The 24,726-nt window shown below is 52.6% G+C and overlaps 3 protein-coding genes across 3 annotated transcripts in view; 1 reads left to right on the plus strand and 2 right to left on the minus strand.

The window, feature by feature from the left end:
• The first annotated feature begins 3,296 nt into the window (after nucleotides 1–3,296).
• INKA1 (inka box actin regulator 1) lies at nucleotides 3,297–5,582 on the plus strand. The gene is made up of 2 exons (XM_067754466.1): nucleotides 3,297–3,995; nucleotides 4,741–5,582. Exons 1-2 carry the CDS (start codon nucleotides 3,783–3,785, stop codon nucleotides 5,539–5,541), a joined length of 1,014 nt encoding a protein of 337 aa, XP_067610567.1. The 5' UTR covers nucleotides 3,297–3,782; the 3' UTR covers nucleotides 5,542–5,582.
• A 174-nt stretch (nucleotides 5,583–5,756) lies between these two features.
• On the minus strand, nucleotides 5,757–14,463 carry UBA7 (ubiquitin like modifier activating enzyme 7). The gene is made up of 24 exons (XM_067754462.1): nucleotides 14,333–14,463; nucleotides 14,080–14,248; nucleotides 13,846–13,980; nucleotides 13,630–13,736; nucleotides 13,222–13,312; nucleotides 12,986–13,121; nucleotides 12,688–12,785; nucleotides 12,448–12,594; nucleotides 11,851–12,033; nucleotides 11,562–11,669; nucleotides 11,325–11,405; nucleotides 11,092–11,247; nucleotides 10,833–10,998; nucleotides 10,548–10,753; nucleotides 10,385–10,449; nucleotides 10,110–10,293; nucleotides 9,962–10,036; nucleotides 9,524–9,707; nucleotides 8,914–8,996; nucleotides 8,547–8,633; nucleotides 8,264–8,455; nucleotides 6,604–6,696; nucleotides 6,428–6,528; nucleotides 5,757–5,971 (listed from the first exon to the last, which is right to left on the minus strand). The coding sequence occupies exons 1-24, from the start codon at nucleotides 14,386–14,388 to the stop codon at nucleotides 5,842–5,844; spliced, it is 3,033 nt and encodes a 1,010-aa protein (XP_067610563.1). The 5' UTR covers nucleotides 14,389–14,463; the 3' UTR covers nucleotides 5,757–5,841.
• A 317-nt stretch (nucleotides 14,464–14,780) lies between these two features.
• TRAIP (TRAF interacting protein) overlaps nucleotides 14,781–24,726 on the minus strand; it is a 31,245-nt gene continuing 21,299 nt past the window's right edge. Inside the window, exons 11-15 of the mRNA XM_067754465.1 lie at nucleotides 21,793–21,948; nucleotides 19,505–19,553; nucleotides 19,082–19,231; nucleotides 18,920–18,970; nucleotides 14,781–18,698 (exon numbers count right to left, since the gene is read on the minus strand). Coding sequence (XP_067610566.1) covers nucleotides 18,573–18,698; nucleotides 18,920–18,970; nucleotides 19,082–19,231; nucleotides 19,505–19,553; nucleotides 21,793–21,948 — 532 coding nt within the window. The 3' untranslated portion in view covers nucleotides 14,781–18,572. The remainder of the gene's footprint in view (nucleotides 18,699–18,919; nucleotides 18,971–19,081; nucleotides 19,232–19,504; nucleotides 19,554–21,792; nucleotides 21,949–24,726) is intronic.

Raw genomic sequence — 24,726 nt, forward strand, 5'->3', positions numbered from 1 at the left:
CACCATATTAACAAACTGAAGGAGAAAAACCATATGATCATCTCAATAGATGCAGAAAAAGCTTTTGACAAAATTCAACACCCATTTATGATAAAAACTCTCCAGAAAGTGGGCGTAGAGGGAACGTACCTCAACATAATAAAGGCCATATACGACAGACCCACAGCAAACATCATTCTCAATGGTGAAAAACTGAAAGCATTTCCTCTAAGATCAGGAACAAGACAAGGATGTCCACTCACACCACTATTATTCAACATAGTTTTGGAAGTCCTAGCCATGGCAATCAGAGAAGAAAAAGAAACAAAAGGAATACAAATTGGAAAAGAAGAAGTAAAACTGTCACTGTTTGCAGATGACATGATACTATACATAGAGAATCCTAAAGATGCCACCAGAAAACTGATCGGTGAATCAGCTGATCAATGAATTTGGTAAAGTTGCAGGATACAAAATTAATGCACAGAGATCTCTTGCATTCCTATACACTAACAATGAAAGATCAGAAAGAGAAATTAAGGAAACAATCCCATTCACCACTGCAACAAAAAGAATAAAATACCTAGGAATAAACCTACCTAAGGAGGTAAAATCCTGTACTCAGAAAACTATAAGACACTGATGAAAGAAATCAAAGATGACACAAACAGATGGGGAGATATACCATGTTCTTGGATTGGAAGAATCAATGTTGTGAAAATGACTATACTACCCAAAGCAATCTACAGATTCAATGCAATCCCTATCAAATTACCAGTGGCATTTTTTACAGAACTAGAACCAAAAAATCTTAAAATTTGTATGAGACACAAAAGACCCCGAATAGCCAAAGCAGTCTTGAGGGAAAAAAACGGAGCTGGAGGAATCAGACTCCCTGACTTCAGACTATACTACAAAGCTACAGTAATCAAGACAATATGGTACTGGCACAAAAACAGAAGTATAGATCAATGGAACAGGATAGAAAGCCCAGAAATAAACCCACACACCTATGGTCAACTAATCTATCACAAAGGAGGCAAGGATATACAATGGAGAAAAGACAATCACTTTAATAAGTGATGCTGGGAAAACTGGACAGGTACATGTAAAAGAATGAAATTAGAACACTCCCTAACACCATACACAAAAATAAACTCAAAATGGATTAGAGACATAAATGTAAGACTGGACACTATAAAACTCTCAGAGGAAAACATAGGAAGAACACTCTTTGACATAAATCACAGCAAGATCTTTTTTCATCCACCTCCTAGAGTAATGGAAATACAAACAAAAATAAACAAATGGGACCTAATGAAACTTCAAAGCTTTTGGAAAGCAAAGGAAACTACAAACAAGACGAAAAGACAACCCTCAGAATGGGAGAAAATACTTGCAAACGAATCAATGGACAAAGGATTAATCTCCAAAATGTATAAACAGCTCATGCAGCTCAATATTAAAAAAACAAACAACCCAATCAAAATATGGGCAGAAGACCTAAATAGACATTTCTCCAAAGAAGACATACAGATGGGCAAGAAGCACATGAAAAGCTGCTCAACATCACTAATTATTAGAGAAATGCAAATCAAAACTACAATGAGGTATCAGCTCACACCAGTTAGAATGGGCATCATCAGAAAAATCTACGAACAACAAATGCTGGAGAGGGTGTGGAGAAAAGGGAACCCTCTTGCACTGTTGGTGGGAATGTAAATTGATTCAGCCACTATGGACAACAGTATGAAGGTTCCTTAAAAAACTAAAAATAGAATTACCGTATGACCCAGCAATCCCACTACTGGGCATATACCCAGAGAAAACCATAATTCAAAAAGACACATGCACCCCAATGTTCATTGCAGCACCATTTACAATAGCCAGGTCATGGAAGCAACCTAAATGCCCATCGACAGATGAATGGATAAAGATGACGTGGTACATACATACAATGGAATACTACTCAGCCATAAAAAGAAATGAATTTGGGTCATTTGTAGAGACATGGATGGATCTAGAGACTCTCATACGGAGTGAAGTAAGTCAGAAAGAGAAAAACAAATATCGTATATTAACACATATATGGGGAACCTAGAAAAATGGTACAGATGAACCAGTTTGCGGGGCAGAAATGGAGACACAGAGGTAGAGAACAAACATATGGACACCAAGGGGGGAAAGTGGTGGGGTGGGGGTGGGGGGATGGGATGAATTGGGAAATTGGGATTGATACATATACACTAATATGTATAAAGTAGATAACTAATAAGAACCTGCTGTATAAAAAAATAAATAAAATTCAAAAAATATATGTGAAAATAAAAATAAAAGCATTGCTTAATTAATGACTTCTCTTTTGGAAAAAAAAAAAAAATACCATCCACTCACTTTGCCTCCCAGATCCAAAGCTTCAGTCCTGATCTCTCTCCCAGGCAGCAGAGTCACACACCCAGTGGCTGACCCCGCATCTCCTCTTAGATGCCTAACAGGCATCTTAAGGGTCACATGTCCACAAATGATCATTTGATTTTCGTCTCCAAGCCCACTCTTCTCCAGTCTTGCTTGGATTGATTCATGGCCATTCCATCCAATCAGTTGTTCAGGCCAGAAATCTAGGAGTCATGCTTCATGCTTCTCTTTCTCTTCCCATACTCATGCATCAGCAAGGCTTGATTTTTAATTCCAAAACATTCCCCCAAGGGACCCCTTTCTTTGCAGCCCAGGTGATGCTCAAAAGCCCCCATTGCTCCCCATCACACCAAGAACAAAACCCCTTATTCCTTTCTAAGACTGCTAGGAGCCTGGTTTTGCTGACCTCTTCACTCCCCCAACTACCACCATCAGAGATATCTAAGTCTTCTTTATGTTATGTCCTGTCTAGCTCCTGTCCTCTCAGGGCCTGTAACTGGCTGATCCCACCACCTAGAATGCCCCTCTTCTTGATCTCCCCTTGATGGCTCATCCAGATCCCATACAGAATGCCACCTCCTCTGAGAGTCCCCTCTCCCAACCTGGCCCGTTGCCCTCATTCCCTGGTATTTTTCTGTCTACAGACTTGTCTAGTTTGTCTCCAGTTAGTCTGTGTCCTTGAACCTAGCCTCCGACTATGGAGCGGGCTCAGGGAAGGTGGGTCAGAGAGCCCCGCCGTAGCCCCTTGTACTCAGCCCGCATGTGGTCTGGGGCAGAGGGGATGGGAGTGTCGCCGGGGGAATCGCAGCTAACCAGGCGCTGCCCACTAGAGGGCAGCCCTGCTTAGCTAGGCCGAGATGAGGGGCAGATAGGGCGGGGTCTGGGCCTTGGCCGAGGCTCCTCCCCGGTGCTGCAAAGAGGTTCGGCGTTCCCGGAGTCCTCTGAGGGGCCGGACCCCTCCCATGACTTCCAGGGACTGTCAAGGCCGGCTACAGGAGCGGATTCAGTGGGTCGAACCGCGAGTGGGCCACATCAGTGCCGAATCCGACGATTGGGGGCGCTCTGCCCGCCCAAGGGCGCAGCCGGGGAACCCGCGCGGGAGGGACCACAACTCTATCCTGGGAAAAATGGGGAAGCTGAGGCTACCGCAAGGCAGCGACTTGTCCTGGGTCATGCAGCGAACCCGGAGTCAGCTCAACGGCCCGGGTAGTCAGGGGCCGGACGCGGCCCAGCTTCCAGCTATAGTCCCGCCCCTCCCCCCAGAGCTGCTGTGGAGTTGGTAGTGGGTGTCCGGCTCACCCACCCGGCAGAGTCCGGGGGGCGGGGCCACATCAGCCCCGCCCCAGCCCCATTGGCTGCGGCGCTAGGGGCGGGGCCGGGGCTGCCAGATGTTGGGGCGGCAGCGAAGGCGGGAGCTAGGGAGAGGGAGGAGCCGCGGAGCCAGGCGGAGGGTAAGGGCGCCGCTGGACGGCCCGCGGGGCCCTCTCCGCATCCCTCTGGCTGGAGTTCGAAGAGGAACTGGCAGGCCTGGCGGGGGCTCCGGAACGGGCATGCACAGTGCTCGGCTTGACAGTTTCCTGGGCCAGCTCCGCTGGGAACTGGTGAGGCTTGGGAGCGGGTGTGGCTTGTGAGGACGTGTGTGGGGTGCTCGGCTGCCTTCCTGCCCGAACGGCACTCGGGTGGGGGGCTCTCCCGAGTGCCCATCCAAGACAGGATGGGGGCGGGGCGACGCAGATGACCCAGATGGCCCGCGTCGGGTTTCGGACGGTTGGAAGCTGTGCTGGGCATCAAGTAACAGCCGCCCAGCTGGCCGTGCTGCCGGCGCGGCGGAGGAAGTTGGTGGGAGAAACTTCTTGTGGGGTGGAGCAGGGGGCTGTGAGGGACTAAAGAGGTGTGGCGCTGCTATGGATGCCCCCTATTCCAGGCTGGCCTGTACCTCTGTCCTCTATACCCCACCTGGCAGGTGCTCTATTCTTCTCTGAAAGACGCTGCGGGCTTTGGGGAGCTGAATCCCTCAAGAGTCACAGGATGCCCCCCCCCAGCCCTGAGCAGGACTTATTTCCCAATGCAGGCCCGCAACCCTGCCTCCCGCCCTGGTGGCGGGTACCGACTTGCCCGGTGCTGCGTGCTGCAGCCTGCCGGACTGCCACCAGGTCGGCCGATGGGAGCCACACGAGCTTCGTGTGCCAGCGCCCCATGCCGGCCCTGTGCCCACTAGAGGCTTTGCTGCCTAGGCCTGCAGGCCAATCCAGCCCTCCTGGGCCTTCTGTTTTGGAATTGGCCTGACCAGGCAGACAGGGGTGACAAGCACTGCTCCTTCGACTTCTGCCCTCTCTTCTTCCACAGCTGTGTGGCCGGGACACAGACTCACCCCCAATGCCTGGCCCCCTTCCAGAACCCCCCAAACCTGGCCCAGGCATGCGGCTCAAGCACCGGCTCAGGGCCTCAGATGCCTTGGAAGAGGACTCAGCCTGTGGTGTGGAGGAAGAGGAGGAAGAAGCTGTGGTGACAGAAGACAGGGGTGCAGCCTTGGGAGGCCCCAGGGAGCATGCCCTAGACTGGGACTCTGGCTTCTCAGAGGTGTCAGGCAGCACATGGAGAGAGGAAGAGCTGCCTGTACTCCAGCATCCAGCACCCTCAGCATGGCCCCCCCGTAGACAGCGCCTCTCGGCCAGTGGCATCCCCCTGCCTGGCAGAGCTCCTGCGGCCAGTGTACCACCTGCCCACCGACCACGGCCCAAGTCCACCCCAGACGCCTGCCTGGAGCACTGGCAGGGGCTGGAAGCTGAGGACTGGACAGCAGCCCTACTTAGCAGAGGTCGTAGTCGCCAGCCCCTGGTGCTGGGAGACAACTGTTTTGCTGACTTGGTGCACAACTGGATGGAGCTGCCCGAGGCAGCAGGTGAGGGGGACAATGGGGGTGGGCCCCGTGCCCGTGCTCGGCCCCCCCAGTTCCTGCTTGGCCTCTCTGAGCAGCTGCGGCGCCAGCTGGCCAGGGCACGCCGGGCAGCAGTGGCAGGAAAGCGACTGTCATGCCCACCTCGCCCGGAACCCGAACTGCCTGCAGATGTCTCACGCTTTGCAGCCCTCATGAGTTGCCGCAGTCGCCAGCCCATCATCTGCAATGATGTTGTCAGCTACCTCTGACCCTGCCCTCCAGCCTGGGACAATAAAGGCCTTTCTCTGCACTGTCCTGGTTCCATACCCCTGAGGCTCCAGGAGGCAGCCTCAGTCCTGCAAGGCACAACTCAGGCAGGCGAATCTAAAGAGCCTTTTCCCTCCCTGCAGGGGTCCCTGTCATGTCCATGTCACACCCCATGTGTCTGCCCCGTGTTCCATCATCCATCCTGTCCACTTACACCTTCCTTCAACAAGCATTTATTAAGCGCCTACTGTAGGCTTGGGATGCATGGCTCAACAGAACTGGGTGGTGGGGCTGCTGCCTTGTCACAGCTTGTAGTGCAAGGGTGGGAAGGTAACATCCTCCTTCTCACCCTCATAGCTGAGCTCCAATACCAGCACCCGCTGCCCAGGCTTAGGCACCTGGCGTGTCACCTCCAGCACCAGATCCGTCACCCTGGTGGCATGGGGGGAAGAGGGGTGGGGAGATTGGGTAGGTGAGCAGTGGCAGGCAGAGAGTGTCCTGGCATGGACTATAGGGTGTTGGCGGGCCATAAGGAGCCCAAGCCAGGAGCAGGAGCAGCCCAAGACAGGAAACATCTGAAACTATTTTAAGAGCGGCTGGCGGGGTGGGCAGGAGGCAGGAAGCTGTGAGTCCTCTGGGAGTGGGCCGTGAAAGGGGAGCTGAGCAGGGCGTGAGCTGGTGGGGCTGGCCAAGCAGGCAGCTCCTAGAGGCCCCTCCTCAGGCTCTTGGCCCTCACCCCGCCCCCAGCCCATTTGCTGGCTCCATTTGGCAAAAGAAAACTTCAGGAAGGTGTGAGGGGCCCAAATGGGATTGGGAAGAGGAAAGGCTGCTTGTCCCCCACCTCCAACCTCCAGGACAGAATGAGGTTAAAGCCAGGTGTGGGCTCACCTGCGGGACAGGTGCTGGTCCTGCTTTTCAGGAGACCATCCTGCCGAGTAGAGTAGGGCCTTCCCGTGCAGCAGCATCCTCACCCTCAGCCCATTTAGTTTCTAGAGAGAGACAGGTTAGGTGCCAGCTGGGCCAGGCTGGGCCAGGCCTGGGGGAAGGGCAGGAATGGGGCACACCTGGACATGGGCCAGCAGTGACTCCAAGGTCCTCTCGGGCTGCCCAGCAGGCACTTCCAGGCGGTCCCAACAGGTCCACTTCCAGTGATGGAACTGGGGGGCGGTAGTGGGGAGGAGTGAGAAGCTTCTTACACACACACCCTCCCCCTACCCCAGTTACCAATAGCTTATGGCCCCTTTCCTAGGGGAGGAGCTGGACTAGAGGCAGGAAGGAGAAGCCAGTGGGTGGGGGTGGAAGGTGGGATCTGGGCCCAGAATCTCAACACCCTCCCCGCCCATGCTGGGGCCAGCACAGGAAATGGGGCTACGGGGCCCCCACAGAGGGAAACAGGCGATCCATCACACAGTCGTGTGTGTGTGTGTGTGTGTGTGTGTGTGTGTGTGTGTGTGTGTGTGTGTTGTTGGGGGGAGCAATGCTTCCTGAGGAAGCGGGAGCAGGGCTGCTGCAGTCTCTGATAAAACTGCTTGTTCCTCAAATGCAAGGCTGGATGCTGGGGGTGGGGTAAATCCTGTCCCCTAATCCTTTACCACCAGGGCCTTGGACTACTCATGGACACATGGCAAGAGGCACAGTGACTCTAGCAGGAACACAGTCCACAGAGGACTCCTCTTCCTGTCCCTTTGTTCCTTCCTTATTTCTGGAGTCTTGGGGTTCTGGTACCCAGAGCTGAGGGCATAAGGGTGGCAGGCAGCCAGGCACCAAGACAGGAGGAGTTCTGCCAGCTCCCCAGAAAACACAGTGGGGTCAAGCTGAGACGAGGCCAGAGGTGAGATGGGGGACCCTTCCCCTCCCCCTCCTCCATGGACAAAGGCAGCTTGTGTTCTAGCTAGAGGAGGGGCCCCTCACAAAGGGGCTCTGTGTGCTGTGCCCTGAGGGACCCCAGGGCTGCTCAGCAAAAGCCCAGTGCTGGCCCATGACCTCTCCCCTCTCCCCTGGTGAGGGAATTCTCTCTGTACCCTCTCCTCTGCCCTAAGGAAATGCCAACTATTGCAGAGCCTGGGCACACAGCCAGGGGCATTCATAGCCCTACACTTGAAGGAACACACATGTACACAAGCCCACATGTGTACTCACATGCACACACACGCAAGCCCACATTGTGAAAGAGCCCTGCAGTCCCATCTGGCACACAGATGTGCAAGCATGCTCCCTCCATGCCCACACACCACAGGGCCAGGGATGCCCAGACCAGTGTGCACTCACACCTGTGACATGAATGCACACATCCCCACAGGGCTGCACACCCCACACCCGTGGTGGTGAGCTCAGTGCCCTTTAACTCAGGTCGAGGGGGCGGGCCAGGATCCCCATGCTTTGCAGGCCGATATTAGGCTCTGTTTGGGGCTAGGGCCCTAGTCCCCTCTCCCCCTCAGGGGCACTTCTGGGAAGGAGGGAACTGCGGGGGATGTCTGGCTCCACTAATGAGTTAAAGCTGCAGCTCCCCCAGACCCTGACTGTTGGGGGGTGGGGGTGGCTGACGGCTGCTTCCTGTGTCTGACAGGTCCCAGCCTGGCTTTGCAGCAGGGAGGCGACTGGAGGGAGTCTTGATGACTCCCCCAGAGTCTGGGTCCTGATGAGAGCCTGAAGCTGAAGTAGGGCCTGTTTGGGTAGGTGCAGGGAAAACTCAGGTCTGGTATGGGTGGGGTGTCAAGGGCTCACCTTCTGGATGGCTGGGGCGTGAGGTACCCAGCGGCTAAAGTAGTTTTCAGCCAGGTTCAGGTAGCTGTGGCGAAAGGCACTGCGGGGCCGTGGGCTGCCCACCACCTTATACAGCTCCAGGCCCACCAGGCCAGCCACAGCTGCCGTAGTAGTGGCAATGGCTGGGGTAATCTGGCCCACAATTCGCTTGGTCTGCCAAGGACAGGAGATTTGGTCTGGGCCCAAGGCATAAGGCTAGGGTTTGACCCCCACCTCCAGGCCTGAGCCCCAAGGGGCAGGGTACCTTGGTGCGGTCGGCTGGTGGGATCCCATAATTCTGAGCTCGCAGGCTCGCCGCTGCCGCCACAAAATCCACATGGAAATCATTGTCCTGTGAGGCCCAAGGCACAGTAGTATTAGCATTGTCCCAGTGCCCCTCACCTCGGCCGACCCTGTGCCACTGCACAGCTCTTCACGCAATTCGGTGGGGTGGATGCTCATATCTCCCCACTTAACAGATAAGGAGGCTGAGGCTCGGGGAAGCTGAGCTGCTTCTGGGGTCCTTCTGGGAGGAAAACTCAGGCCAAGGGGCTTCAAAGCTACCTTCTTAGCTCTTGACCTTCCCCAACAACCTCTCTAGCCCGGCCCTTCACCCCCACTTGGGCTCCCACCTTCTCAAATGTCAAGGGTTCCAGGGGAGGGCCCACAGTCCAGATTTCCAGGGCTTCATGAAGTTGCTTCGACTGCTCAGGGCCTGTCAGGAGAAGGGGGTGTTGGGGCAGTCCTTAGTCCCCATGTCCTGCGCTCCTCTGGAGCCTGCTGCCTATCCTTGGTCCCTGCCAAGCCTATCACTTACCACTTTCAGGGAGACCCCTTGATGGATGGTGCAGTCTCCTGTCTAGCAGCCCCAGCCCTCACTTGTGTGTGTGTATGTGTGTGTGTGTGCGCCCATGCACACCTATGTGACTCTGTTCTCATCTGGGGGCCACAGCTAGTTGCTTCCACGGTTTGTGTTTTTTTGTTTGTTTTTTGTTTTTGTTTTCTTTGGCTGAGAGTCTGCCAAAGGAATGGGGGTGGGGTGGGGGTGGGGTAGGCAGCAGGGAGAGGACCTACTGAGGGGCCAGAGGATGAACCCAAGGCTACAGAGAAGCAAGGTCAGAGGGCCTGAGAGGTATTGAGTTGGCTTCAGGGCCCCCAGACCCTGTCTTCTTTCTGCAGCACAGGCTGAGGAGGGTCAGGCCTTTGGGTGACAGCACGGGGGGCCAGGGTCAGGGACCTCACCAAACTCAGCATAAGCTGAAGCCAGCTCCAGGTCACTAGAAAAAATGGGGGCTAAGTCCTGGGGGTCAGGCAATGGCAGCAACTTCAGCAGTCGCCTGAGCGCAGTCTGGTCCCGTGAGCCAGGCAGCCCATGCATCTGGGCATACAGGTTGGCAGCCGCCAGCACGTAGAGGAGATGTGTGTCCTGCAATGAGACCAAGAGCACGGGTGGCTGCATGGGCTTGAGCGAGCTTGTGTGGGTGCATGGGGTGGGGGTCACCGCCCATTTGTGGATCTGTTTTGAGTGCCTGCTTCTGCCTCCCATTTGGACACCCACATGTGCACAAACATGGCTCTCTCCCTCTCAGCATCTGTGCATCTCTACAAAATATAGAGGTGCCCACCTCCGCTCTGAGGGGCCATATTCCCATCTCAGGGCCGCCAAGGGACTCCACTCACTTGGCTGGCGTCAAACTCCAAGGGCCGGGGACACTGTTTGGGACCCGACCAGAAAAGAGTTCCATTCTCTAGCACCTAGGGAAATGGAGGCTGCTGGGCTCAGTCGGGCCACCCTGAGCCCTCAGCCTCCTGACCCCTAGCCACCCACTTTGTCGGGTGGGAAGCGGCTCAGCAGCTGTGTGATGCCATAATGGAAGCAGAGTTGCCACTGGCCAAGGGCCCAAAGCACGCAGTCTCGCCAGGTCTGTGGACGCTGTCTCAGGACACCCAGCACCACCTGCTGCACGGTCAGCACCTGTGACTCATCCAAGTGTGCCAGAGACGTGAGTGCCCTGCGGACAGAGGAGAAGGTCTGAGGCTAAGCCCTAAGCCTCTTGGTGTTAGGGAGCCTGGACTCCCATTCACCCTTGTTGGCGGTCTTACTGTTGGTGGCAGTTGACGGTCTCGGCAGACAGATGGAAAAGTCCTTCAAACTCATCCCGGGCCCACTGTGAGGGGAGGGAGGAACCATGAGGTGCCGGTTGGCAAAGGGGTCTGCAGCTGAGGACTGAGCCAGGTGGGTAGGAGTCTCTGGGGTTCTTCTCACCTGCAAGGTGTGCTCGGTTGTGCTGGGGAAGTGCCGCACAGTGCAGACAGGGTAGGAGGCATCCTCAGAAGCTGCAGCGGAGGCGGGGGCTCTGTAGTCCTCAGTCACGTGTGGTATGAACACACAAGCACTGCCCAAGGTGCCCTTTGTGCCCGCCTCCAGTAGTGGCTTCAGATAGTGGGTGCAGCGAGCAGCCACATAGCGCCCTGGCGAAGGGGGCAGAGGGTCAGAAGTGGGGCTGGCACAGCCTCAGACAAAGGGTGAGTTCTAGGCTTGAGCACTCACGGGCCTGGAAACTGTCCAGGGCAGCAGCCACGCCATCCACACTGGAGAAGAAGTTGTCCCCATAGATGTGCTCTGTAGTAAGATCCAGCTGGTAGGTGAGCGGGGTCACCTGCAAGTCTGAGTTCAGGCGGCGAGCGGCCTCTGCAGCCACCTCCGCCTTTGGCTTCTGAGAAGAAAGCAGGAAGACGTTGGGTGGGGGAAGGGGCGCATTGTGGGAGGACAGTCCAGGACACGGGTGTGGGGCTAGGTCAGCACTCACACCAAAGTCCTGAGGCCTGAAGAGAAACTGCCGGCTGAGGTTGGAGCGCTCCACATGGTCCATGTCAGCAACAGTCACGCCCCCACTGCCGCCAGCACCCAGGCCCACTAGGGCAAAGCCTTTGAGCAGCTCACAGCCGATAGCGCCAGCACCCACCTGCCAGCAGGAGCAACCTTAGCCAGAGGGCCAGGACTTGCCCTTCCACATACTCCCAACCTCACGACATAGCTCACCAGGAGGTAGCGCTGGTGGCTCAGCTTCTCCTGAAAACCAGCCCCAAACACTGCAATTTGCCCGTCATAGCGGCAGTCTCTCTAGGGGACACAGACAGGGGTCAGTGATGGCCACTGGCCTGTGCTGCATCTCCCTCCTGCACCCAGTTTTCCAGGTCAGGATCTCGGGACCGTGCTTCCTCTTTCCCCCCAGTCCTGAGTTTGGATAAGGCTTGCACCCCTACCCCAGGTTCTCACCGGTGCATAGTCCTCAGGATTGGGAAAGGGCTCCTCATCTTCTGGAAGGCAATCAAGGGCATCAAAGTACAGCCACTGGTCCAGGGGCATAAACTTCTTGGAGACTGCCTAGAAGTCAGCACTTCAGTCTGGGGACTCTTCCCACCTCCTAATCCCCTCAGATCCTGGCTGAGGGCTGCACCCAGGTTGGTGAAACCCCCAGGGTCACTATCTGGTGTTGGGCACCCTGTGGCACCCACACCGACCTCTGCACCCTTCCCAGCCCCGCCCTGCCTCTACCTGTACCCACCTTCAGCACTTCCTGAGCAGCCACTGCACCCAGCACAGCTGCCATGGGGCTCAAGCCACCAGCACTGCTCAGGGCAACTCTCCGCACCAGAGCCTTATCCAGCTGCTCTTCCAAAGGCTCTCCTTCTGTCCCCTTCAGTGATTCCAGGGCCTGGGCTAGGTCCACCACCATCTCTGCATCAACCTATCGGGTAGAACTCCGTCGGTAAAGCAGCCCCAGCTTGAGCTCCACTCCCCATTTGAAACCTTCAGGCAGCCATCCACCCTGTTCCACAGAAGAGGAAGCAGAAGCCTGAGTGGGAGGGTCCCACTAGTGGATGCCCGGTGGCAGACAATGGCCCTGGAGGCTTCCCCAACCTGGAGGCACCTTCCAGGCCAGATCTTAGGGGTTAGGAGTAGCATGGGTCCCCAGGCTTTGTGCTTGGCCCTTTCATGGACCCAGCCTCTGGTCTACAGATACTGTGTACCATCTCCTTTATATGAGCGGGGAACTGCTTCTGGATTCAGTCTTGGATCTGTAAGACAGTCATTGTTGCCTCCTGGTAGGTGAGGCCCCGTTAAGACAGAGGCTGGAGGGAGGGGCATCGGGGCCACTCACAGGATCCCAGGGCTTAGGAGGGCGGCCACGGAGCTGCTGAAACTTGTGCAGTGCATGGAAGGCCTGATGCAGGCAGTGGGCACGGTGAACTTCCTGGGGACTCTGGGCCACAACACGGGGCTGAAACAGGGCTGTGTCCAGGGGCTCCTGCAGGGGGCACTCGGTTCACATTCATGTCCAGAACACTGTGGGTCCCTCGAGGTGCCCAAGCTCCCCAACCTCAGATGCACTTGAACTCACGTGGCTCACAGTCTTGGGTCTCTTGACCTCAGTGACAGCCCCACCACGCAAGTAATGAGAGAAAGTTGTTGTGTCCCCAATCTCCAAGGTCCCATCTCCTGGGGGAGATTGAGCCTGGTCAGTATGCCCTCTGAACCTGACTAGTTCCCCACACCCCATCCTGTCTTGCATCTACATTCTTGATGTTGCTCCACCCTGAGGAAGGGGGAGGGAGAACTTATCTCCAAGGACCAGGCTGTGTCCACCCCCAGTGGGGACCTGGGCACTGAGCCTGGAGTTGGAGTGGGGTTGACTTAACTCTGCACGTGGAGAGGCCGAGGAGCACAGCCGTTGAGCTCCACCATGCCCTCAATGCCTGAGAAAGTCACCAAATCCCCATTGTTGAAGCGGTGGGCATCAGCCTCTTCTCTCAGAGTGAGAATGCCAGGGGAGCCCTGGATAAGAGGTGGCTTGCTCAGGGCTGCCTGTCCCTGCTTTCCACAGGCTCTGGCAGCCCCTCCTTAGTAGGTGAGCACCCCCCACATTAGCACCCACCTGGGAGATGTGCTGGATGGCAGCCACCAAGGGTTCTGCCTCTGTAGGGTCCTGCACAGTGAAGTCCTCACCAAAGTCACAGAACAACTGCCTGTGGTGGGGTGGGAGGGGTCACTGAGATGGCTCAGTTGTTAACTGCCACATTTGTGGTGAAGGGTGACGTACACTAGGGCAAGCCCAGAGGAATCGGGAAAAGAATGCTGGGAGAGGCTTGAAGGATTTACTGGATCAAGTCTGGAGGCTGGGGTAGAGGAAGCACACAAATGGGACTGGGGACTGTATAATCAAGAGGGGATGCCGGGACAGGCCTGAGGTTGGGTGGAGGGGATCTGGAGCAAGCCTGGAGCTGGGGACAGCACTGGGACCAGTTGCTGCCTGTGATGTGGCAGGCTAGGTAAGCCATCTCACCCCACGAGGCCTCGGGTGTCAGCCACCAAAAAGCAGACTCCGTGTTTATGGCAGATGGTGCCCACCTTCAGCTGCTCCTGTAGCTCCGAGGCAGTCAGCACCACCACCTGGGTGGACCTCATGATCAGCAGGGCCAGAACCACTTCAAGCCCACCCTGCTGCTAAAGGCTGGAGGGGGACACTGGGCTGGCCTGGAGAGTAGGGCTGGGAGGGCACCTGGAAGTCCAGCAGCAGGTCCTCGGTGATGTCACCTGTGTGGATGCACACCTGAACAGCTCCATTGAGCTTAGCCAGAAGTTCTTGAGATGCCTCAGCCCTGCTCCTTCCCAAGTCCTGCTCTGAGAGGAAGAACTAAAGAGAGACCCAGTCTGGCTTTAGCAAGGAGTTTTCTCTTGGGCCCTCTCCCCAAGGGCTATGGTCTGGAAACCCATAGCCCCCCAGGACCCTCACCTGGGCAGACAGGTCAGACCAACAGGTAGGGTGGGGATCATGAAGAGTGAGGCTGCCCACGCCCATCAGGACCAGGTTTTTGGCCACCTCAGCCCCCACGCCCTGCAGGCCTGACAGTAGCACCTTGGCTCCCTGAATCCTCTGCATGGCTGGCAAGCCCAACACATACCTGTGGGTGGGAAGTAAGAGGGCAGGCGATTGGAGATCAGAAGTCAGAAGGCCACCCCGCTCTCCTCCCCACCTCGGGCCTCACAGCTGCCGCGAGTATAGCTCTTCATCCAGCAACTTAGAGGTCTCCAAGACATCCATCCTGAGGCCTGGGGCCGGAAAACAGGCTGCAGCGCTTACAGATAGGGTCTCTGCGTGGCAGGTAGTGCCAGCAGGAGCCAGTGCAAACAGGCACTAAGGCTAAGGAGTGAAGGACACTGCTAGTCACAGCTTTCTTCCTGGTTCCTCTGTCATTTCGGGGGGGGGGGGGGAAGCAAAAGTGAAAGTGAAACTAGACTGAGCAGGCTCCTGGTCCTGCCTCCAGCCTGTCCAGCACAGCCTAGCCAGGCAAGGAAGAGTTCTGGCAGCTCTAGGGCACTGGTAAGGTAAGACAGAATTCCTGGATCTGTTCCCCCTCTGGGAGAGCAGGTATTTCTCTTGAGGGAGGGGGCAGGGCCATAGGAGGGATCCATGCGGTCTCCTGTAGCTCCCTAGATGTCCTGAACCTCAGGCCCCTATCCCCCTCAGGGGCCCCTGCCTGGATGGGTTTCCTGCCCACAGAGTACCGGTGGGAACTCCCTTGTCCTGAGCACTCACCTGGTCTCCTAACCACACACAGAGACTTAGAGACCCTAGAGGGCAGAGCCAGTCCCATCCCAGAGGCTGTGAGAGCTTATGGATTATGTTGTCCCACATCCAGGGTTTAAACTACAGACTTGGGGTGGAGCCTAACATCTTTGAGAGCACCTGTGTGCCCCTGCGCCATCTCCTCAGGGATCAGGGATTCCCCTCTGCCCACAGCTGCCTGGTCAGGACAGTCGGCAGCTCTAGGTGGCCTGTCAGGATCTCTCACTGATGAGTGCCAGGACTCAAAGAGGGTTCTCAGTCTCTGAGTGCCAGCCCTGAGAGTGGGAGGCATGGGGCAGCCATGATCACGTGTCCTTATTTGTCATTTAAACTTTTATTTTGAAATAATTATAGACTCAGAGGAAGCTGCAAAAATAGAAAGGAGAGATCCTGTGTACCCTTCACCCACAGATGTCCCCTTCTGCCTTCTTAGGAACTTGGGGCCAGTTCTTTAGAGGATGGACCACAGCTCCCCACAAAAGTCCACAATAGCTAAACCAGGTGCTATCATAAATTCTTTTTTTAAAATTGAGGTAAAATCCATACAACATTAAAATAACCATTTTAAAGTATACAATGTAGTGGCATTTAGTGTATTGACTATGTTGTGCAACCACAATCTCTCTCTAGTTTCAAGACTTCATCACCCACGGAAAAACACCACAACCATGTTAAATAATTGCTACCCATCCCACATCCCACATCTCACCCCCTGGCAAACACTTATATGCTTTCTGTCGCTAGGCATTTGCCCATTCTGGATATTTTATATAAAAGGAATCATACAAAATGTGACCTTTGGTATCTGTTTTCCTTCACTTAATCTTTTTGAGGTTAATCCAAATTGTAGCATGTATCGGTACATCATTCCTTTTTATGGCTGAATAATATTCCATCAGAGGCCTATATCACAATTTGTTATCCAGTCACCTGTTGACATTTGAGTTGTTTATGCCTTTTGGATATTATGAATTGTGCTACTACGATTGTTCTTGGACAAGTATTTGAGTACTTGTTTTCAATTCTTTGGGGTATATGTCTAGGAGTAGAATTGCTGGGTCACATGGTAATTCTATGTTTAATTTTTTGACAGACCAAAAAGCTATTTTCCACAAGCAATGTACAGAAGTGATCTCCACATCATGGCCAAACTGGTTTTCCTTTTTTTTTTTTTTTCAAATTATATCCATCCTAGAGGGTGTAAAGTAGTAGGTAATTGTGGGTTTTTTTTTTCATTCAGTGAACATTTATTGGCTGTGTTATACGTACTAGGTACAGAAACCAGGGCCAGATTCTTAAGTAAGTGGTATCTTCAAATAGATACCAAAAGGCATTTGATGAAATTCAACATCCATTCCTGATTTTTTTTAACTCTTATTAAAATAGAAGTAGATATTTTTTAAAATTGTGGTTTTAACCATTTTTAAATGTACAATTCGGTGGCATTAAGTACATTCACAATATTGTGTAACCATCACCACTATTTCCAGAACTTTTTCTTTATCCCAAAGAGAAATACTGTATCCATTGAAAAGTAACTCTTCAACAATCTTAGATCCCCTGTTTCCCTGGAGCTTCTATTCTATTTTGTCTCTATGACTTTCCCTATTCTAGGTACCTAATGTAGGTGGAATTATAAAGTATTTGCCCTTTTGTGTCTCATTTATTTCACTTAGCATACCTTTTCAACATTCATCTAGGTTGTAGCATGTATCAGAATTTCGGTCCTTTTTTTTTATTGTGATAAAATATGCATAAAATGAAATTAACCATTTTAACATCTTTAAATGTACGGTTCAGTAGCATTAAAGACATTCACATTGTTGTGCCACCATCACCACCATTCATCTCCAGAACTTCATCCTCCTAAACTGAAACTCTCAACCCATTAAATAATAACTTCCCATTCCCTCCTTCCCCACCCGTGGCAACAGCCATTCTACTTTCTGTCTCTATGAATTTGACTACTCTAGGTTTCTCATATAAATGGAATTATACAGTATTTGTCCTCTGTCCCTGGATTATTTCACTTAGCTTAATGTCTTCAAGGTTCATCTATGTTATAGCATGTTTCAGAATTTTTTAAAAGGCTGAGTAATATTCCATTGTATGTATAGACCCAGAGTCTTGTAGTTTTCCCTCACAGAGATCTTGTACATATTTTGTTAGATTTATACCTAAATATTTGTTTTCTTTTTTCTTCTTCTTTTTTGGTGCTGAAGTAAATGGTATTGGGTTTTTAATTTTAGTTGTTGGGACTTCCCTGGTGGTCCAGTGGCTAAGACTCCATGTTCCCAATGCAGGGGGCCCAGTTTCAATCCCTGGTCAGGGAACTACATCCCACGTGCCACAACTAAGAGTTTGCATGCCACAACGAAGATCCCATGTGCTGCAACTAAGACCTGATGCAGCCAAATAAACATTTAAAAAAAAATTAAAAATAATTTGAATCGTTCATTACTGATCTATAAGAAAGCTATTAGCCAGCCACTGCACCCTTAACTTGATGCTACACTTCCCCTCACTAACTGTCCCCGTCTCAAGGCAGCACCAGAGGGGTCCAACCCCCATAACCAAGAGCGTCACTTCCTCCCCAAGAAGCCCAAGGCTCCTCCACACCTGCTGGAGAGCAGCTGGGCACTCTCAGCCTGAAGCATTCTCCCCTGTGCCACGTCCATGCTGGGATCTGCAGAAACAGGTGAACTCCCATCCAGTAGTGAGAGAGGAAAGTTTAGGGGTCCTCATCCAAGCTAGAAGTTCAAAGGGAAGTCTTCTGGGAGAAAGTGCTTTTGAAGCTAAGATGCAGAGGCTAGCAATCTGTCTGGCAGAGTTGAAAGGTGAAGAGGGGGGTGTCACTGGTCATTTGTTGTGCTTGCTGTGAGTTCCCTGTGTGTCTAAACCCTAGTTCACCCATTTGCTTTCCTGCTTATGGCCTTTGCACTGTGCCCAGGTTAGAGACTGTGGACAAAGCTGAGGTGATGTCACTCTTGCTACAGTCTCCCTGTGCCCTATGAGAGGGCAAATGCCTAAGCGTGAAGCTGCTGGGTCTGGGTCTAGGTGAAGGTCCCGCTTTAGAAAATCATGCCAGACAGTTCTCCAAAGTGAGGGCAAATTTACACTCCCAGAGTCAGGAAGAAAAGACTCTATCTTTTTTATTTCACGAAGAAATCTGGCCCCCCTCCTCTCCCTACCACCATCCCCCATTCCCCGCCCTGCTTGGTCCAGGCCAACAGCAAGTCAGAGAGACAGGCAGAAGCTTGGGCAGGCTGAGGCTGCCTGAGAAGCCTCAAGCACTTTGGTCCTTACAGTCAACAAAAAACCCTGGTCTGGAGGACCAGAAGCAGCCCAGCCACATCCGATCATGGCTATAAATGGGAGCCTGGAATACGGAGCAAACCCTGCTGGCAGGAACAGTGAGCTGATCACATCAGCTCTCACAGGGAGACCCAGTATGATGGGGGGTGGGGCAGTGTGTGTGTGCAGGAAAAGCACAGTTTCTGGGCCTCACCTTCACCCCCATCTTCTTGTTTATCCTTGTCCTCAGGGCTGGTCCTAGAAGAGGGGCCATGCCCCGCAAACCATCTGCCGAGCCAGTCCGCAGTCCTCGGCCTATAAGTCAGAGGCATGTATCTGGCCACTGATCAGACTCACTGTTCTCACTACCACAGGAAGGTGTCCAGCTTGGCCTGGGAGGGAGGGAGCACTGTCCTGGCCCCCAGTCTCTGCTTAGCCCTGGCCTTGGGCTTGGGTTTAACGGGCAGTGAGCGGATCATAGTCGTGTCAGTCTGAAGGAAATGTCAAGGAAGAGGCCCAAAGAGGGGACTGGAATGGAATGCAGGGCAGGAAAGGCTCAGACTTGGTGGTGGGCAGCCCTGCTATACTGAGTAAGGTCTGGCTCTGCACACCTGGGGCTGCAGCCACTGGTGGGCTGGGGTCTGGGGGTACAGGTGAGGGATGATGTGGGCGCCACAGCTCAGCTCAGCCCAATGCTACAGAACAAGGATACAGGCTGGATGAATTTTGTCCGGCCTCCAAGTCCATCGAAGCCAGTCCTTACCTAAAGCAGAAGGAAGAGGTGAGTGGGCCAGGCTAATGGGCTAGGGGGCTGGCCACCCAGCCCCACCCCCAAGGAGGCTGGCACTTGCCACTTTTAGGAAACCACACTCACTGCATCTGTGCTGCGACAGGGCTCTGCCCTGGTCCTCTTGGTCTGTTTCTGGCCCAGGACAGCATTCCGGATGAAGACAGGGAAGGCACCAGCCAGCTCCTCATCAGGCTCTCCCAGACAGCGCTGGCCACCCAGCAAGAGCTGGGACTCCTGCAGAGGAGACCCCAGAGCCAGGCTTGATAAGCCGGATGGCAGCAAACAAGGAGGGTAGGAGGTGTGTTGGAATAGGATCAGGATCTCTGATGCTTCATCAGGAGGCAGGAAGGACAGTGAGTAGGGTTCCCAGGGTGGCTCCAAAGTGCTTCAGTCCTCCAGGGGTGAGAGGACTCTGGCAAGACCCTGACCTCTCAGAAAACCAGATTCATACTCAGTCCCGGCCAGAGTTGGAGGGTGATTGCCTGAGCTTCTTCTGGGAAGCCTTACCTGCTTGGGGCCTTTGGGCATCTTCTTGAGAACGTCCTGAAAGGGAGAACTGCAAGAGCAAAACGTGAAGACAAGAGGCAGGTGAGCAAGACATAAGGGGTAGGTGAGGGACTTCCCTGTTGGCAGAGTGGTTAAGCATCCGCCTGCCAATACAGGGGACACGGGTTCGAGCCCTGGTGTGGAAAGATCCCACATGCCGCGGAGGAACTAAGCCTGTGCGCCACAACTACTGAGCCTGTGCTCTAGAGCCTGTGAGCCAGAACTACTGAGCCTGTGCTCTAGAGCCCGTGAGCCACAACTACTGAGGCCCACATGCCTAGAGCCCGTGCTCTGCAACAAGAGAAGCCACCACAAGGAGAAGCGCGCGCACCGCAAGGAAGAGTAGCCCCCGCTCGCCGCAACTAGAGAAAGACCTCCGTGCAGCAAAGATGCAACGCAGCCATAAACAAACAAGCAAACAAATAAATATATTTTTAAAAGGGGGGGGCAGGCGAACCAGGCTCAGCACATTCCCCTTGGGGAGCCACCGCGTGGCATGGCTGCTGGCATGGCTGCGTGCTGGGCAAGGCACCTCAGTAATCCCTACCCCAAGAGCAGGTCTGTGAACAGCTGGATAGCCACAGCCACCAGAGTGGTGGAGGCAGGGGAGGTTGGGCCATATTCCAATCTTGTGGCTTCCACTCAGGGACAAACCAATTCCACTCACCATTGGAATGATGGGCTCTCAGTCACCTCACCACATCCTGGGCTGTATGTGGGGCTGGAGAGCCCAACAAATTCACTACCCACAGAAGGCAGGCCACTCATGCCCTGAAAATGAGCTCAGGCCTAGCCCCATCTGCCCAGAGAGGGGTCACCACCTCCAGAGGACCCTCAGTAAGTTAGAGAGCCCGTAAAGTACTCTCAGAACACAGGGTTAGGCCATGTCCCTAGATAAATCTGTGCAGGTAGGGTCTGGGGCAGAACAGGTCATGGCCCCAGGCCCTAGTCTGCCACTCCTAGTTCCAGAGCTGGACCCAGTGTTTCCATCCAACTCCTGGGGACCCTAGCAGCTGGATACCCTCTTCTCATATCTTCCCAGAAGAGTGGGAGAATGGTGACCTAAGGCTGACCCTGTGGATTCTCAAAGCCATAAGGACAGGGGCAGGATCAGGGCCTGCAAATATTGAACCCCTCTGTTCCTGTCCCCATAGCCTGTGGTGATGCCGCATGATGACCATGGGAAGAATCTCCTCTTGCTCCACTTGCAAGTCCGGTTCTGGGGAGGCTGGGCTCCCTCACCCCCCTCACAGGCACTGAAGATGGTAGAAATGTCTCTAAAAGGTATGGTAGCCTGCAGGCCCCAGGTGCCCACTTTCAACCTGTATAGTTAAAGAGCAACAAGAGGAAGCCAGCGTACCGAGCAGGCACTGATAGGCCCCCTGACTGTAGCCCACATGCTCTAGGTTTGTTTCTCACTGCTACCAGGCCTGGCCCTATACAGCACTGGTGCCTCTGCCCCTGAGTCTGGGGAGGGGTAGAAAATCCAGCTGGCTTTCCCTTTTGTCCTCTCCCTGGGCCTCCTCTACCTCCACTGCCTAACATCTCAATTTCTTTCTCTCATGTCCAAAGTCTTTGACTGAGAAAAAACTTGCTCAGCCCCTGACTCCCTTACCTGAGCAGCATACAACTACATGGATGTACAGGAGCAGCTCTTGTCTCCATGATGAACTAGTGGCCTGCCTGGCCAAGGAGACAGCCTCCCTACTCCCAGTCCCACTGTACCAATAGTGCAGGTCCCACCCATACCACTGCAGCTCCTCATAGCTTTTCATGTCTGCCCCTGTGGGCTACCTCCTTAAGTGGTAGGGCTCTGGTTCCATGGTCTGATATGGTCCTGCCTCAAGCATGAGCCTGTGGGGCACACAATGGAAGAGGAAGTTCAGAGTCCCTGACTTAAGACTCCAGCGAGCCCATTCAAGGTACTGGGAGCACCCTGCCTCCCAACAGCATCAGCCCAGACCTGCCCCTGCTGGGACCCCCATGTTCTCTCTAATTCACATCCCCAACTTTGCTTGAAGGGTGATTGTGAAGATTAATGAGACAAGCAACAGAAGGGCTTTGTACAGATTGAGTACTCAGGAGAGGGCAGAAAGGTAGCTGGAACCAAAGCCATGGCCATGGCCATGGCCAAGCCCAGGTGACCCTCACTGCCCTGTCAGCCACTCAGAGTTATTAGGGTAGGACCTGCAGAGATCTCTTAGCCATCCTCCCTCCAGGCTGTGGAAGGGCCAGGGGCTACCACTTACTGTGCCTTCTCTGGGAAGAGCCTCTTGGCATGGCCATGCTGGGTGCTGGAGGGCTGGGCTGGGGGAGTATCCACATTAAAGGTGGCATTGAGGTCAATATCATCGCCGAAGGCTGGCCGGCGAAGCTTCAGGTTCAGCATCTCCACAGGAGCTGGGCTATAGGCAGAGATGGCCTGGTTAATCAAGACCACAGCGGCAGCCCAGAAGGACAAAAGCCCCTCAAGCATCAGAGATGGCTCAGCTCCAGGGGCCTGGAGCCCACACCTGGTTTAGAGCCATCCTGCAAGGAAGCCCAAATCTCTACAGAAAAAACCACTTGGCTTAGTCCTTCACACAGTGGAAGTCTGGAAGACATGAAAGGAAGCAAGCAAAAACTCACACAAAACCCAAATGTACAACTAAAAGGTCTTTTGTTCACGTAGCCTCATTTCTCAGAATGCAAGGCAAGGATCCTGTCAGAGAGGTGACCACAGACTGAAGTAAAGGGATGTCCCTTCCAGTGCTACTTATTATGACAAATGGCACAATCTTAGAAACTGGCAAAATGACTCCCCTAGGGGGCTGGTACTGTCATAGCTTGAATATGATATACACATTAAAGTAGTGTTTCTAGAGAGTAAACTTAATAACATGGGAAAGTGCTCATATGTTAAATTTAAAAAGCAATACAAAACTCTATAGTCAACAAAAAACAGAAAAATTAGACTTCACAAAAATTTTAAATTTCGCGCATCAAAAGATACTATCAATAGAGTAAAAGGGCAATCCACAGAATGGGAGAAAATATTTGCAAATCATATATCTGTTAACGGATTAAAATCCAGAATATATAGAGAACTTCTATAGCCCAACAACAAAAAAGCAAATAACCCAATCGAAAATGGGCAAAGGACTTGAACAGACATTCCTCCTAAGATGATTTATAAATGGCCAATAAAGGGGAGTTCCCTGATGGCCTAATGTTTACGATTCTGGGCTTTCACTGCTGTGGCCCAGGTTTAATCCCTGGTCTGGGAACTGAGATCCCCATAAGCCGCAGAATGGCCAAAAGAAACCACCCCCCTAAACAAATGGCCAATGAAGACATGAAAAGACCCCCAATACCACTAATCATTAGGGAAATGCAAATCAAAACTACAATGAGACACCCCTCACACTCATTAGGATGGCTACCATAAAAAAAAACAAAACAGAAAATAACAACTATTGGTGAGAATGTTCTTAAATTGGAACGCTGTGCACTGTTGGTGGGAATGTAAAGTGATTAAATCACTGTGGAAAACAGAAAGACAGTTCCTCAAACAATTAAAACTAGAATTATCAAGTGATATAGCCATTCCATTTTTGGGTGTATGTGCAAAAGAACTGGAAGCAGGATCTCAAAGAGATATTTGTGTATCCGTGTTCACAGTAGCATTATCCACAATAGCCAAAAGGTGGAAGCAACCCAAGAGTCCATCTACAAAAGAATGCATGAGCAAAATGTGGTATATACATACAATGGAATATTATTCAGCTTCAAAAAAGAAATTCTACAACATGAATGAACCCTGAGGACATTATGCCAACTGAAAGAAGCCAGTCACAAAAAGACTGTATGATTCTACTTACATGAGGTATTTGGAGTAGTCAAGACCATAGAGACAGAAAGGAGAATGGTGGTTGCCAGGGGCTGAGGGGGAGGGGGAGGAAATGGGGAGTTACTGTTTAATGAGTATAGCATTTTTTACAAGACAAAAATTCGGGGGATAGATGTTGGTGATGGTTGCACAACCTTATGAACATCTTTAATACCACTGAACTGTACACTTAAAAATGTTGGTAAGGGACTTCCCCAGTGGTCCAGGGGTAAAGAATCCGCCTTCCAATGCAGGGGACGCGGGTTCGATCCCTGGTCGGGGAATTAAGATCCCACATGCCGTGGGGCAACTAAGCCCATGCGCCACAACTACTGAGCCTGCGTGCCTCAACTAGAGAGAGAAAACCCGCACGCCACAACTAGAGAGAAGCCCGCGCGCCACAGTGAAAGATTCCACATGCCACAAAGAAGATCCCGCGTGCCGCAACTAAACCGGATGCAGCCAAAAAAAAAAAAAAGTTGGTAAATTTTATGTTATGTATATTTTACCACAATAAAATTGGGGGGAAAAAAACCAAAGAAAACTCTATGTATAGTATAATCACATGACTTGTGCACACACATCCCCCACTCTACCACATACAGAAAAAGGACTTGAAGGGATTTTCCGCTGGTCAATGGTGACTACCTCTGGGATAAGTCCATATTTTCCAAATTCTCAACAATGCATGTGTTTTTACTTTTTTTAATGGGGGAAGGGTATAATTCTATTAGAAAATTTAAGCCAACAGGATTTTTTCTAGCCCATCCAGACCTGGTGGGGCTCCCCAGCTCCTGTGATCAGAGAACTCCGGGGAGTGGCAGGGGAAGCCCCAAGACCACTCTTTCCCTCAGGAGCCTTTCAGAGCTGCCCATAGCCCTACTCTCACTACTCAGGGACAGAGGGATGAGCTGTGCCGTATTAGTCTCTGGCCAGGAGCCAGATGGGGTGTGCAGATCAGAGGAAAGGAACTACCTGCACTGACTTTGGTAGGTAAGCAATCTGGGAAGCTTGGACTCTCTCTTTCTTTCCCTGGCCAGACCCCTGGAAGCTCTACCCTTTCCTTGCCTGTAGGTGGAAGCAAAGGCTGCATAGACCCACCTCAGACCAACTTCACGCATTGCTTTGCTTCCCACTCTGGGAACCACAGCATAAAGCAGCAGTCAGGACCACTCATGCCAATCTTTTTTTTTTTTTTAATAATTTTATTTTATTTATTTATTTTTATTTTTGGCTGCATTGGGTCTTCGTTGTTGCTCACGGGCTTTCTTTAGTTGTGGTGAGCAGAGGCTACTCTTCATTGTGGTGCTCGGGC

This window comes from Pseudorca crassidens, chromosome 10 (genome assembly GCF_039906515.1).
Source record: "Pseudorca crassidens isolate mPseCra1 chromosome 10, mPseCra1.hap1, whole genome shotgun sequence".
Classification (NCBI taxonomy): Eukaryota; Metazoa; Chordata; class Mammalia; order Artiodactyla; family Delphinidae; genus Pseudorca; species Pseudorca crassidens.